The 15,038-nt window shown below is 44.1% G+C and overlaps 1 protein-coding gene across 1 annotated transcript; it reads left to right on the forward strand.

Annotated features, from left to right (window-relative positions):
- On the forward strand, positions 1-12,556 carry LOC142255849 (uncharacterized). Its single transcript, XM_075327298.1, has 14 exons — positions 1-115; positions 282-447; positions 567-665; positions 2,516-2,635; positions 3,371-3,483; positions 3,599-3,690; positions 4,308-4,381; positions 6,160-6,249; positions 10,561-10,647; positions 10,812-10,898; positions 11,063-11,149; positions 11,314-11,403; positions 11,573-11,662; positions 11,888-12,556. The coding sequence occupies exons 1-14, from the start codon at positions 47-49 to the stop codon at positions 11,980-11,982; spliced, it is 1,359 nt and encodes a 452-aa protein (XP_075183413.1). The 5' UTR covers positions 1-46; the 3' UTR covers positions 11,983-12,556.
- The last annotated feature ends 2,482 nt before the right edge of the window (positions 12,557-15,038 follow it).

The following is a 15,038-nucleotide window of genomic DNA, read 5'->3' on the forward strand; positions in this document are numbered from 1 at the left end:
AGGACACATTAAAGTCTCAGATTTCGGGGTGTCAAAAGTTGGTCTCATGATGCCAAAAAACAACATCTACAAGAAATCAGCTAAGAACATCGCCAGAGAGTTCAGCGATTGTGAGGTCAGCATCACTTACTTAACTTCTTCACTATAAATCTCAGCAACCTTTTCTTTCTTCTCAGGAGAATTTTCCCACTTAGATTTTGGCTTCTGTTATCATGCTTTTATGGAGAGATTTTTCCTAAAAATAGTTTCATCAATCTCATCTTTCTTCTTTCGGTTTCCAGATGCGGGGCACCTTATCTTACATAGCCCCCGAGGTCATCCTGAAGAAAGGCTACGGAAGACCTGTTGACTGGTGGTCAATGGGGATCATCCTATATGAATTCCTTGCGGGAGTTGTACCATTTGGTGGGGCAAATGAAAATGAGCTTCATCAAAAGATCATCAGCGGTAAGTAGAACAATCCACTCATTATTTTGATTGGTTTAGTTACTTGCTCTGTTATTTTGCAGCTTTACCGTATAATTCAGTTCAATAAAGTTTATTTTTTGTCATTTTCTATACAATAGGTGACATTTTCTGGAATTTTTATCCTCCTATTCCCCTTGAAGCTCGGAAGCTCATCTTTAGGCTGCTCAAAAAAAATCCTGTACAAAGACTTGGGACAGGTAATGTATATAACAGTATTAACATTTACTTATTACACCTAGGACATACCAATCATCATCATCACGAGGATCAGCACTTCTCTGCTTGTCCATTTCTACAAAAATGTTTAAAAGAACTGAGAGTCCTCAGTGGTTGATACCTTTTAATGGCTAACTGAAAAGATGGTAATAATCGCAAGCTTTCGAGACTACTCAGGTCTCTTCATCAGGCTCAGTATAACACAAAATCTGAAGAGTTAGATATTTATACACAACAGGACTTAGAATGGAGCAGTAAATAAGACAAGTGACGTGAAGAAGAACGATCAGTATGGGGAGCAGACAAACAGTTGTGGCAGTAAATATTGGAGCAGTTCATAGATAAGCAGTGTGAAAGTTTAATTGTCCTCTGATTGGGGTCTGGTCCAGGCTGTGATGCCCCCGGATGGTCTGAGGAGCACATTTCTTAATTGATATAAAAAGACATAAATCCATGTGACACATTCATTCCTGCTCTGAATGTGTCATAAGTTTGTACTCCCAGACTCCCAGACTCTTCTATCTCTCTGGGATTTGAAGTTTCTGTTCAATACCAGCAATTTCATGTCCATGATGCTGTGATCAGGGTTATGGAAATATTTGGCAACAGGTAGATCTATCCTGTTTTCTTTAATTATGTGGTGATGCAAATTCATCCTTGTTCTGAGCTTTTGTCATGTCTCCTCTACATACGGATCCTCGGTTTGACGCTTGGTACATATAATTAAGTACACCCCATTAATTGTGGTGCAGCTGAAGGTTCCTGGGATCTTGTAGTCCTGATGTGATCTCGGAATCTTTATCTTCTCCGTTTTCATTATAAATGGACAGGATTTACAATGTCAGCTTCATTGTCCTCTCCAACAACAGGAACGTTTCCCTGCAACCAGAAAAGATGTAAGACCTGTCCATTTATAATTACAGTAGACAAGATAAAAATTCCCAGCTCATATCAGGACTACCAGATCCCGGGTATCTTCAGCTGCACCACAAACAATATGGTGTACTTAATTATATGTATCAAGTGACCAACTGGGGGTCTGTATGTAGGGGATACAGGACAAACGCTCAGAGCAAGGAGGAATTCTCATAGCCACACAATTAGAGGAAAAGGATAGATTTACTTGAGGCTAAAAATTTTTGTAACCCAGACCACAGCATCATTCACATGAAATTGCTGGTATTGAAAGGAAACGTAAAATCCCAGAGATACAGAGGAGTCTGGGAGTACAAACTTATGATGACCTTTGACACATTCAGAGCAGGAATGAATGTGTCACATGGATTTATGTCTTTTTACATCAATTAAGAAATGTGCTCCTCAGACCATTTGGGGACATCACAACTCTGGACCAGACCTCAATCAGAGGGCAATAAAACTTTCACACTCCTTATCTATGAACTGCTCCAATGTGTACTGCCACAACTGATTGTCCCCTTGCCATACTGATCATTCTGCTTTACGGAAGTCACTTGTCTTATTTATTGCTCCATTTTATGTCCTGTTGTGTATAAATCTCTGACTCTTCAGGTTTTGTGTTATACCATGCCTGATGAAGAGATCTGAGTAGTCTCGAAAGCTGCGATTTACTTCCATCTTTTCAGTTAGCCATTAAAAGGTATCCTTAAGACTATCAGTTTTTGAAACTACTTTTTTCTATCTATTAGCTAACATGAAACAAAGATATATTTTACCTGTCTCTCCATATTATGACTCTGAGTAGGTTTCCTTCATGTCAGCTCTGTTATGTCAATGTAAATAGTTCTGATTTATCTTCAGATATGGAGCAGTCTCTGACAATGTCCGCATTACTTTTCATTTTTTTTTCCAGGAGGAGCAGATGAGATCAAGTGTCAGCCATTCCTCAATGACTTAGACTTTGACAATCTTCTGAGTGAGGAACCATATTACATTCCTCGGCGCTTGAAAGATGTGTACAACCTCTCTTCCAGTAAGTAGATGGAGACATCATCTAGACTTAGGCGGGCTTTGCACGTTGCGACATCGCAAGCCGATGCTGCGATGTCGTACGCAATAGTCCCCGCCCCCGTCGCAGGTACAATATCTTGTGAAAGCTGGCGTAGCGAAAATTATCGCTACGCCGGCTTCACATGCACTCACCTGCCCTGCGACCGTCGCTCTGGCCGGCGACTCGCCTCCTTATTAAGGGGGCGGGTCGTGCGGCGTCACTGCGACATCACACGGCAGGCGGCCAATAGGAGCGGAGGGGCGGAGATGAATGGGATGTAAACATCCCGCCCACCTCCTTCCTTCCGCATATCCTACGGAAGCCGCGGTGACGCCGGTAGGAGATGTTCCTCGCTCTTGCGGATTCACACACAGCGATGTGTGCTGCCGCAGGAGCGAGGAACAACATCGGACCATTGCGTCAGCGTAATTATGGATTACGCCGACGCTGCACCGATGATACGATTACGATGCTTTTGCGTTCGTTAATCGTATCATCTAGGGTTTACACACTGCGATGTCGCATGCGATGCCGGATGTGCGTCACTTTCAATTTGACCCTACCGACATCGCACCTGCGATGTCGTAGTGTGCAAAGCCCGCCTGAGTATCTGATGGTCTTCACTTCCAAATAATATTAGTGATAACATGGTGACTATCTGTAACCGTGTGTCATGCTAACAAGTTCTAATAACTTTTTATTACTTATGTCTTGTAGGTGACTCTGATGGATACCAACCTATGGGCTCAGAGAATAAGGACAAAAGAGGAGAAGACAATGAGAACTGTGAGTTCCAAAACTTTACATCATCTTCTCAAAGGCTATCTAAAGTAAGTATGAGATCAATACATACAAATATTTACAAAAAAAAATACCCCTTTAAGTAAAATGTAAAAATTTCTTTAAAAAAGTGATATTTTATATATTGTTTTTATCCATTTTTAGCTCTGTGCCATCGCTACCAGGAGGATGAGCAATGAGGTTCGCAAGTTGCCTACAGAGAGTTCTCAAGCGTCCAGCACAAACTCCTCAGAAATGTGAGTAGATGATGGGGTCATTACTGGGATCTCCAGGCTGGAATACAGTATATACATGACACCGAATATAGGTCATAAATAACATAATATTAAAGGTAGTATCAGCCACCCCATGATTAGTGGACATTGTGGTTTTGGCTTCAGAAACTATTGGGGATAGCTAAAAACTTGTTAATGGGGCTCTGTGGTAAATACTCTATCCTTGCAGCACTGGATCTTGGGTTCAAAACGCAATGTCTACAAGGATTCCTCCCTTTGTGGGGTTCCTTGCACACTTAAAAGAGATACTGATACGGAAATCAGATTGTGAGCCCCAATGGGGTCAGTGATGATGTCTGTAAAGTGTTGTGGAAAATAATGGTGCTCTATTAGTGCCTAAAATAAATATTTGCAACTAGTCCTGCATTTTTAGTGTTACCCCCACTGGCAGGTGGGATGTAGTGTAACATGGTGGCCATTCTTGGTAGTAGTTTTCCATTCTGCTCCATATGAGGTAGTTTTGAGCAAGACACCTTCCCCACTATGACTTTCCTATGCCTTGTAGTCAGGTGTTATTCTGGTGAGATGACCCCTTTTATAAAGTTTGCAATTTACACATTTTTTCTTCCACCAAACAGGCAGAAAGAATCTTCTCCTGTATCTGATGGAGACGATGTTGTGAGCAGCTGGATATCCTCGTTCCCATTCTCAGGTATGTACATATCTACAGCACCAGAAATGTGAATGTTCACGTCAAGGCTCAGATAATTGCACAGGTTTTCTCTGTAATGGGTCTCATGTTATCCGTGTTTCATGATCTCAAATATGTTGCCATTTCGCCTATGTTGTACCTTTTTTTTTTTAATTTGTAGTTTTTATTATGGCATTTATTAAGCTACAGTATGTCATCATACATTGTCCCCTATAGTAGAATATTGCACATTAGAGATGCACCACATGGCAACCACAGGGCGCTTACTGCTCCATATTAGTATTTAGGGATGATCGAATAGGTAAAATATTCGGCTTCGAGAATATCCAACAAATAGGTCACCGATATGCGAATATTCGATGCACAATGTAAGTCTATGGGAAGCCCGAATAGTTCCGAATAGTTGTTATTCGGGTTTCCCATAGACATACATTGCGCATCGAATATTCGCGAATAGTCACATAGTGACGACCTATTCGGCAAATATTTGCGAAGCCGAAAATTTGAGGTATTTGATCATCCCTATTAGTAATACATCTAATGCCCCTCAGATCAGGTCATGTACAGTATATAGGACTTATTCTGCCTTACTATGAAGGAATACTACATTATCAGAACTATATGGGAAAGGCTGAGAATAATTCTACTAGTTACAGGGAAGCACTAATGAAAAACCAGAGCATATAGCCAAATATAAAATGTAATTTTTTTATTTGGGTTAATTAAAATATAAGGTGCAATAAAGTGTTTGAAAGAGAGACAGCACAACACAGCAGGGGAAGAGATAAGGAATGCAGCAGCACAAAAACTGTTACTAAACAAAGCTCATATGAGACCAGGAGATTAAATAAATAAATAAATCACATGTGTGAGTCAATCTTAGGGGTACTTCACACACAGCAAGATCGCTACTGAGATCGCTGCTGAGTCACGCTTTTTGTGACGCAGCAGCGACCTCATTAGCGATCCCTGCTGTGAGATCGCTGCTCGTTACACACAGCTCTGGTTCATTTTTTTATTGTTGCTCTCCCGCTGATAAGCACACATCGCTGTGTGTGACCGCGAGAGAGCAACAATCCTAAATGTGTAGTGAGCAGGAGCCGGCGTCTGCCAGCCTGTGGTAAGCTGTAACCAAGGTAAACATCGGGTAACCAAGGTGGTTACCCGATATTTACCTTCGTTGCCAGCCTCCGCAGCTCTCACGCTGCCAGTGCCGGCTCCTGCTCCCTGCACATGCTAAGCTAAGCGGTGTGCGCTGGTAACTAAGGTAAACATCGGGTAACCATACCCGATGTTTACCTTAGTTACAAGTGTCTGCAGCTTCCAGACGCCGGCTCCGTGCAAGCGCAGCGTCGCTTGCACGTCGCTGCTGGCTGGGGGCTGGTCACTGGTCGCTGGTGAGATCTGCCTGTTTGACAGCTCACCAGCGACCATGTAGCGACGCAGCAGCAATCCTGACCAGATCAGATCGCTGGTGGGATCGCTGCTGCGTCGCTAAAGTGTGACGGTACCTTAACTCCAGTGAGAATGAGACACCAGATAGAAATAGTGTGCAGTTCATCATAGAATATAATAGTACAAAGGAAAGTGACCATAAACAAATGAGTACATACAATAGCTAGAGGCATCTCCTCCTGCTTGTGCTGGTGCCAAAATCCTGATGTGCGTTTTGGCTTCTTGGCCTTCATCAGGCAAAAGAATTCTACATTGTACGGAGAAGATACAGAGCAGATCCTATAAGAACATATACTCAATATGTTATTTTCCTTTTTGATCAGAATTTCCAGTACTGGAGGAAGAAAATTCTGCAATAAATGTGAACGAAGAACAAAAATCCCAAAATGAAGAACAAGACAAAATGAGTCAAGGTAAGAGTCGGTGCTATATGGTAATGACACTCGCTCTGACTCTGCTGAGTGTCATTATACTGTGATCCTATCCTCTCGCATGTGAGAATCAGATCACAGGTGCATATGCAAACTGCTGGCCAGAAGGCCCTGTAGTCATCATCAGTGTGTCATGCAACTCCCTAGCCCTGTTACAGGCAGATTATTGCTCCCATGAACGTTTTGGATTTGTCCACTTACTTGCCACCTGGGGTAACTTAAGGTCCAGTCACACTAAGCAACTTACCAGCGATCCCAACAACGATAGGGATCGCTGGTAAGTTGCTAGGAGGTTGCTGGTGAGATGTCACACTGCAACGTTCCAGCGATCCCACCAGCAACCTGACCTGGCAGGGATCGCTGGAGCGTGGCTACACAAGTTGCTGGTGAGCTCACCAGCAACCAGTGACCAGCCCCCAGCGCCGCGTGGAAGATGCTGCGCTTGGTAACTAAGGTAAATATCGGGTAACCAACCCGATATTTACCTTGGCTACCACCACACGGAGCTACACGTGCAGAGAGCAGGGAGCAGCGCACACTGAGCGCTGGCTCCCTGCTCTCCTAGTTACAGCACACATCGGGTTAATTACACGATGTGTGCTGCAGCTAAATGTGCACAGTGCAGGGAGCAGCGCACAATGCTTAGCGCTGGCTCCCTGCTCTCCTCCTAGTTACAGCACACATGGGGTTAATTTCCCGATGTGTGCTGTAGCTACATGTGCAGAGAGCAGGGAGCAGCGCACAATGCTTAGCGCTGGCTCCTTGCTCTCCTAGTTACAGCACACATCGGGTTAATTAACCCGATGTGTCCTGCAGCTACATGTGCACAGAGCAGGGAGCAGCGCACACTGCTTAGCGCTGGCTCCTTGCTCTCCTAGTTACAGCACACATCGGGTTAATTAACCCGATGTGTCCTGCAGCTACATGTGCACAGAGCAGGAGCCGGCAGCACAGGCAGTGAGAGCGGGGGAGGCTGGTATCAAAGGTAAATATCGGGTAACCAAGGACAGGGCTTCTTGGTTACCCGATGTTTACATTGGTTACCAGCCTCCGCAGAAGCTCCTGCTGCCTGCACATTTAGTTGTTGCTGTCTCGCTGTCACACACAGCGATCTGTGCTTCACAGCGGGACAGCAACAACTAAAAAATGACCCAGGATATTCAGCAACAACCAACGACCTCACAGCAGGGGCCAGGTTGTTGCTGGATGTCACACACAGCAACATCGCTAGCAATGTCACAAAAGTTGTTCGTTAGCAGCGATGTTGCTAGCGATGTTGCTTAGTGTGACGGGGCCTTAAGTCTCTTCAATATTCTGGTTCTGGGACAATCAAGGATACAACACAAATGGATTATTTTCTTATTAACACAACTTTTACTGTACTTTGGTGGCTGAGTGTTCATACAAAATGCAGTCACTTGAAATTCCTCTTTCCTTATCCGTTACTTTCTTCCTGTGCATTCTGGCACTATACTGTACTTCTTCTGCTGTCTCAGATCTCCTTGCTGCACTCTGTTACCAGTCGACTAGTCTCATCCCATCCAGCACCTGGGGTCCTAACTTCACTATCTTCCTGGTGCCCGGTGGGTCTCGCGAAACCCCTATGTCGCTCAGGAGGCCGCCTACAACAGACCTGCTCATGGGGGGACCAGTGCACCCCGACACCATGCACCCTGCTTCTCAGGCAGCCATCTTCTCACTCCCAACATTTGTCCCATGTAGTGATGTGTCAGTCGCAAACGATCCGACGCAAAGATCCGACGCAAAGAATTCTCTTAACGGCTTTCACTGGGCGTAAAATGTTGGTGTTTGGTGGGCAAAACACCCCACCCACATGAACAAAACCTCACCCACTCAGAAATTAATTGGTCTGTTGTGAGTGGGTGGTGTTTAGCCACGGGTGGGCATGGTTTTGGCGGCGTTAGCACAAGATTAAATATGTGTTCACCTGCGGTGAAGACATATTTAATAGGAAGTCATGAACGTTCCGAAAGAGCCAGCCCTTTTTGGTGAGCAGATCCATGGGAACCGGATCACCAAAAAGAGCCGGACTGCCCATCACTAGTCCCAGGGACCTAGTCTCAAAGCTCCTCCCAGGGGCTAAACCATGCCTTAACCCTTAGTATACCTGCTGAGGAAATGCTTCCAAGCTACCCGGCTATATTGCACCCCACCAGCACTTGTATAACTCTGCTACATCTGTTCTATCTAAAACACCCTTACTCTACACAATGCAGTATTTCAATATAAATAATACACAATACATTACACATTAAAAACATAGAAACACACATTTGGCATTACATACAATAATCTACTCCTTCAGCCACTAGATGGCACCGGCGGCTGCACTTACAATAATGTCCATATAAAATACCAGGCTAAAATCGACTAAAACATCATTGTCAGGGTCTTCAGGGGGAAAAACCTTTGAATTCTTGGTACACTGACCCCCTCCTTACACAGAGAGGATGGAGAAATGAATTTCTCCTTCTTCTCCATTGTCTGTCTTGGTGTATATTGGACTGCACTCGGATGACATCACTGCAGTCCGATCTTTCACATGCACTGTATGGGTGTCCGTGATCTGAGAGACGCTGTCAATCACAGAATGCAACAATTTATTTATCATACTGGAAAAAAGGCTGATCGGCTCCATAGTATAATATTGATGAGAGTGCTATCCGATAAAACATCAGATAGCATGAGTCCTATTGACGCAAATGTGCACGTACCCTTAGAGTGAGAATCACCTCCATGTTGTATGACTTCGGTGAGAAGAATTCATGTGGAGCAGATGTCATCTGTCAGTGATCTGATTCTCACATGTATAATAATAATAAACTTTATTTATATAGCGCCAATATATTCTGCAGCACTTTACAGTCAGGTGGGGGCTATAATAGGAATGAGGGCCCTGCTCGCAAGCTTACAATCTATGGGGAGCTAGGGGGAGACACAAAGGGTAAAGTGTGCTTGTAGGGTCTGGTCTGGCTATCATTATGATAAATTATGGATTTCATCTAAAGTTGAATGGTCCCGCCATTAGACAATAAACATTTAAGTACACTTATGTGCTATTGGTTGTATGGAGAATGTGAGGACAGAAATATAAGGGAGAGGTTTATGAATAGCATTTAGAAGGTGGGAAGAAGGGAGGGTTAGGTTAGTGAGATAAGATGATAAGCTTGTCTGAAGAGATGTGTTTTTAACACACGCTTAAAAACATAGGGGCTGGATATTAGTCACATCTTTTGGGGTAGTGCATTCCAGAAAACTGGCGCAGTACGAGAAAAGTCTTGGAGACAGAGGTGTGAGGTTCAGATTATGGAGGATCTTAAGTAGATGTAGAAACTTGGCACTTTAGATCAATGTGACTAGTGTTTTTTATTATGAAGAACTTGTAGGATGAGCACAAGCACAGATGTTTCGGTCAGAAGACCTTGGATAAGCACAAGCACAGATGTTTCGGTCAGAGGACCTTCATCAGTGTGCGTGCAGAGGGTCCTAAGAAAGTAAAGTAGAGTGGCAAGTGGCATAGCTGGGTATGACGCTTATCCACCGCTGTCTATGTGGCACTGAACACCGTGTCATACTGAACTATGCCGCTTGCCACGCTACTATACTTTCTTAAGACCCTCACACTGATGAAGGTCTTCTGACCAAAATGTCTGTGCTTTGCTGGTCCTACAAGTTCTTCACAATAAAAAACACTATTCACATTGATCTTGAGTGCCAAGTTTCTACATCTACTTGAGACACTTTTGGATCCTACTTGTGCACCAGAAGTGCCATGTGTATCAACTCACTAAGTATGAAGGATCTTAATCTAAGATTATCTGCAGAATGGAGGGGGCGGGTAAGATAATAGACAAGGATGAGGGATGAGATATAAGGTGGTACAGAACTGTGGAGAGCTTTGTGGGTGAGAGATCTAAGTTTGTATTGTATTCTGTAGCTGATGAGCATCCAGTGTAATGACTGGCACAAAGTGGAGGCATCAGTGAAGAGGCTGGACAGGAATACGAGCCTGGCTGCTGCGTTCAAGATGGATTGGAGTGGAGAAAGTTTGGTTAGAGGGAGAGTGATCAGTAAAGAGTTGTATAATATATGATGGCTGACAATGATACCGCACCTCTGTATGGGGAAGATTCCTCTATTATGAAGTAATACTAGATTATCAAAAATATAGGGGAAAGGAAAAGAATAATTCGACAATATACAGGGAAGATACAAAGCAGATCCTATAAGAACATACAGTATACTCAATGTGTTATTTTACTTTCTGATCAGATTCTCCAGCTCCGGAGGAAGACAAACCTTCTGTAGAGCTGAGTGAAGAACCAAACTCAGAAAATGAAGAAGACAAAAAGAGTCGAGGTAAGTGTGAGAACCACCTCCATGTTGTGTGATGCCAGTGAGAAGAATTCATGTGGAGCAGATGTCAGTGGTGGGATTGTCACATATATGATGGTTGACAGGGAAGATACAGAGCAGATCCTATAAGAATATAAACTCAATGTGTTATTTTACTTTCTGATCAGATTCTCCAGCTCCGGAGGAAGACAAACCTTCTGTAGAGCTGAGTGAAGGACCAAACTCAGAAAATGAAGAAGACAAAAAGAGTCAAGGTAAGTGTGAGAACCACCACCGTGTAGTGTGAGGCCAGTGAGAAGAATTCATGTGTAGCAGGTCTCCTTGGTGGGATTGTCACATATATGATGGTTGACAGGGAAGATACAGAGCAGATCCTATAAGAATATATACTCAATGTGTTATTTTACTTTCTGATCAGATTCTCCAGCTCCAGAGGAAGACAAACCTTCTGTAGAGCTGAGTGAAGGACCAAACTCAGAAAATGAAGACGACAAAAAGAGTCAAGGTAAGTGTGAGAACCACCACCGTGTAGTGTGAGGCCAGTGAGAAGAATTCATGTGGAGCAGATGTCAGTGGTGGGATTGTCACATATATGATGGTTGACAGGGAAGATACAGAGCGGATCCTAAAAGAATATATACTCAATGTGTTATTTTATTTTCTGATCAGATTCTCCAGCTCCGGAGGAAGACAAACCTGCTGTAGAGCTGAGTGAAGAACCAAAATCAGAAAATGAAGAGCAAGACAAAAAGAGTCAAGGTAAGTGTGAGAACCACCTCCATGTTGTGTGATGCCAGTGAGAATTTATGTGGAGCAGATGTCATCTGTCAGTGGTGGGATTGTCATATGTATGATGGCTGACAGAACATATACAGAGCAGATCCTATAAGAATATATACTCAATGTGTTTTTTTAACTTTCTGATCAGAATCTCCAGCTCAAGAGGAAAAACAATCTGCAATAAATATGAGTGAAGAACCAAAAGCAGAAAATGAGGGACGGGGCAGAAAGAGACGAGGTAAGTGTGAGAATCACCTCCATGTTGTGTGATGTCGGTCAGAGAGAAGAATTAATGTGGAGTAGATGTCATCTATCAGTGATGGGATTGTCACATGTGTGATGGCTGACAATAATACCACATCTCTGTATGGAGAAGATTCCTTTGCTGTTTGGCCACAGTGACTGCACAGTAGTATCATGTAATATAGAATCCCATTAATTACATTATATTTCTTTCTCTTAGGTTCCATCTTCCACCGGATCTTATCATCCTGCCGACGTGGATTATCCAGGGCTGCTCGTGCATTTGCATGTTGCTGTGGCCCTAAATTCACTTAGAGGACAGGACACCTGAAGTACAGCAAGTCCACTATCAATGCTGTACTTTTTGACTTGTGTTCCTGACTCCGTTCTCTAATCCATCCTGACTATGACTGTTTCCTTGACTATGATTTTGTCTATTGATTCTGTTTCTTATTTTGACTCTCACCCATGAATATGACTTTTACTGGACTTTCCGCAGTCAGACGTGTTCACAGACAAGTGACTTACCTGCTGCATAAAGAGGCAGATTCCGGGCTCGGTCTCTGCTCTCACCCTTGGATATGACTTTTATTGGACTTACCGCAGTCAGACGTGTTCACAAACAAGTGACTTACCTGCTGCATAAAGAGGCAGATTCCGGGCTCGGTCTCTGCTCTCACCCTTGGATATGACTTTTATTGGACTTTCCGCAGTCAGAAGTATTCACAGACAAGTGACTTACCTACTGCATAATGAGGCAGATTCCGGGCTCGGTCTCTGCTCTCACCCATGGATAGGACTTACGGGACTTTCCGTAGTCAGACGTATTTATGATCAAGTTACTGGGCGGCACGGTGGCTCAGTGGTTAGCACTGCAGTCTTGCAGTGTTGGGGTCCTGGGTTCAAATCCCACCAAGGACAATATCTGCAAGGAGTTTGTATGTTCTCCCCGTGTTTGCGTGGGTTTCCTCCGGGTACTCCGGTTTCCTCCCACACACCAAAGACATAAGGATAGGGCATTAATGAAACTATAATAATAAATATTATTATTATTATCATTATTATATTATTATTTGCTGTATATTATTTGTCTCTCCTGATACTGACCCAGCTTCCTTTGACCATTCTTGCTAATAATAAAAAACATTTATGTTTAGTGAGAATTTTTTTTACATCAAGCAGTGTATTCACCCATTTGACATTTATGGCAGAGGTTGACGTGTGAAGACCAAGTTCCACTGAGATCTGCTAGACAGGGTGTCTTGATCCGCGTCTGTCTGAGGTTGCCTTTTTGGGCTCCTGACAGACCTAAGGAAGGACTCCCATCAAAGGTTTTATTCTCTTAATATATTGTAGTTATAATATATCCCATGCACAACTCTGCTGTTGGTGCTACTTGGTACAGCTCTCTATTAGGGCCGTTTCACACTTGCGTTATTTGACGGAAACGAAATCATACATATGCAGCACAGTTCATTTATTTACAGTTGAAGCGCGACACCATGCGGGTTGTGTGTTTCATGCAGTACCCGCATGTGTCCACATGATGTCGCGCTTCCACTGTAAATAAATGAACTGTACTGTATGTGTGACGGAACCCGTTTCCGGCAAAACAAGGCAAGTGTGAAACGGCCCTTAGCTGTAAACTTCAAGTAGATATCGTGGAATCTAAGGCATTACCACTCCTTCTTTTGTTTAGAAAAATAAAAATGTAAAATACACATTTTGGCCAACACAGGGCCTTTCTCAAGCCAATAAAGTTGTACATAACTATAGCATAGCAAACAGTGCTTTAACCAATTAGTGACGGAGCTAATTTTCACCTTAATGACTAGACTAAAGTTTGCAATTCTGACAAGTGTCACTTTATGAGGTCATAACTCTGGAACGCTTCAACGGATCCCAATGATTCTGAGATTTGTTTTTGTTACATATTGGACATCATGTTAGTACTAAATTTTGGACAATATTTTTTGTGTTTACGTAAGAAAAAAATTAAATGTTGGCGAAAATTTTGAAAATTTAGCAATTTTCAACTTGAACTTTTATACCGTTAAAACAGTTCTGTGACACAAAATAGTTAATAAATAACATTTCCCACATGATTACTTTACATCAGCACAATTTTGGAAACATTTTTTTTTTGTTAGGAAGTTAGAAGAGTTCAAAGTTTATCAGCAATTTCTCATTTTTACATCAAAATTTACAAAACCATTTTTTTAGGGACCGCATCGTATTTGAAGTGACTTTGAGAGGCCTATGTGACAGAAAATACCCCAAAGTAATACCATTCCAAAAACTGCACCCCTCAGACTGCTCAATACCACAATCAAGAAGTTTATTAAACTCAGGTGCTTCACAGGAATGAATGCAAAGTGTAATAAAAAAAATGTTGGTTAATCCTCAATTTATTCACGTTTACAAGAGATAGTGTCGCGGGTGGAGGAGGGGACGCTGCGCTCTCCCACTGCTCGGGTCCGGCCGCCGCTGCTGCTGCGGCCTGCTGCTGCTCGGTGGCTCGAGCGATGGGCCGGATCCCGGGGACTCGAGGGGCGCTCCTCGCCCGTGAGTGAAAAGGGGATTGGTTTTGGGGATTGTTTATTGTCCGTGACGCCACCCACGGTTGTGGTGATTGTGTGGACACCACCGCTGCTCTGTATGGGGATCCCGGGAGCAGTGACAGGGAGCAGCAAAGTTGTTGGTTCTCCCCTCCGTGGGTAGGGGGTAGTTGTCCCGGGGCCCAGTGATGAGGTGGATGATGAGGGATGGCGGGGCCGGTGCAGGGCTTGGTGGGGTGCAGGGACGCGGGGGCAGCGCTGTGCCTCACGGCACTGTGGTACTCACTCAGCCTGAGACGGGGACACAGTTCTCGGTAAAACACACGGCTGGAAAGACGGTTCCCACGGACGGCTGTTGTTGCTTTTCCCCAGTAGTTGACGGTGACAGTCCCTTTTCCTGCACCTAAGATGATGTTGGTAGCAATGGGTTCCCACCGGTAACCCGCTCCCCGGCTTGGATATGGGCCGGAGGAGCCCCTCTCTACCCACAGGCGCTGGCCCTGAGAAACTGGTGCCTTGGCGGTGGCGGTGTCTCTCTCTAACGGTTGAACTGTTGCCTTCAATCGGGACTTGGTTGTTGGGAGACCCAGAGGTCCCCTTCACTGACGGATTTGGCAAATTCACGGCGACTCCTAGCCTTGCCGGGATCCGAATGGCCCCTGCCAATGGTGCTGGCTTCTCTTCGTATACCGCTCCGGTACCGCCGGGCCACCACCCGTCCACGGTCCTTTCGGCAACCTCCAAGCAGCCTCTCCTGCAGACGGTCACCGCCGTCTGCTAACCTTGCTGTTCTCAGTCCGGGGCACACACCCG

The sequence above is a fragment of the Anomaloglossus baeobatrachus genome, chromosome 11 (genome assembly GCF_048569485.1).
Source record: "Anomaloglossus baeobatrachus isolate aAnoBae1 chromosome 11, aAnoBae1.hap1, whole genome shotgun sequence".
Classification (NCBI taxonomy): domain Eukaryota; kingdom Metazoa; phylum Chordata; class Amphibia; order Anura; family Aromobatidae; genus Anomaloglossus; species Anomaloglossus baeobatrachus.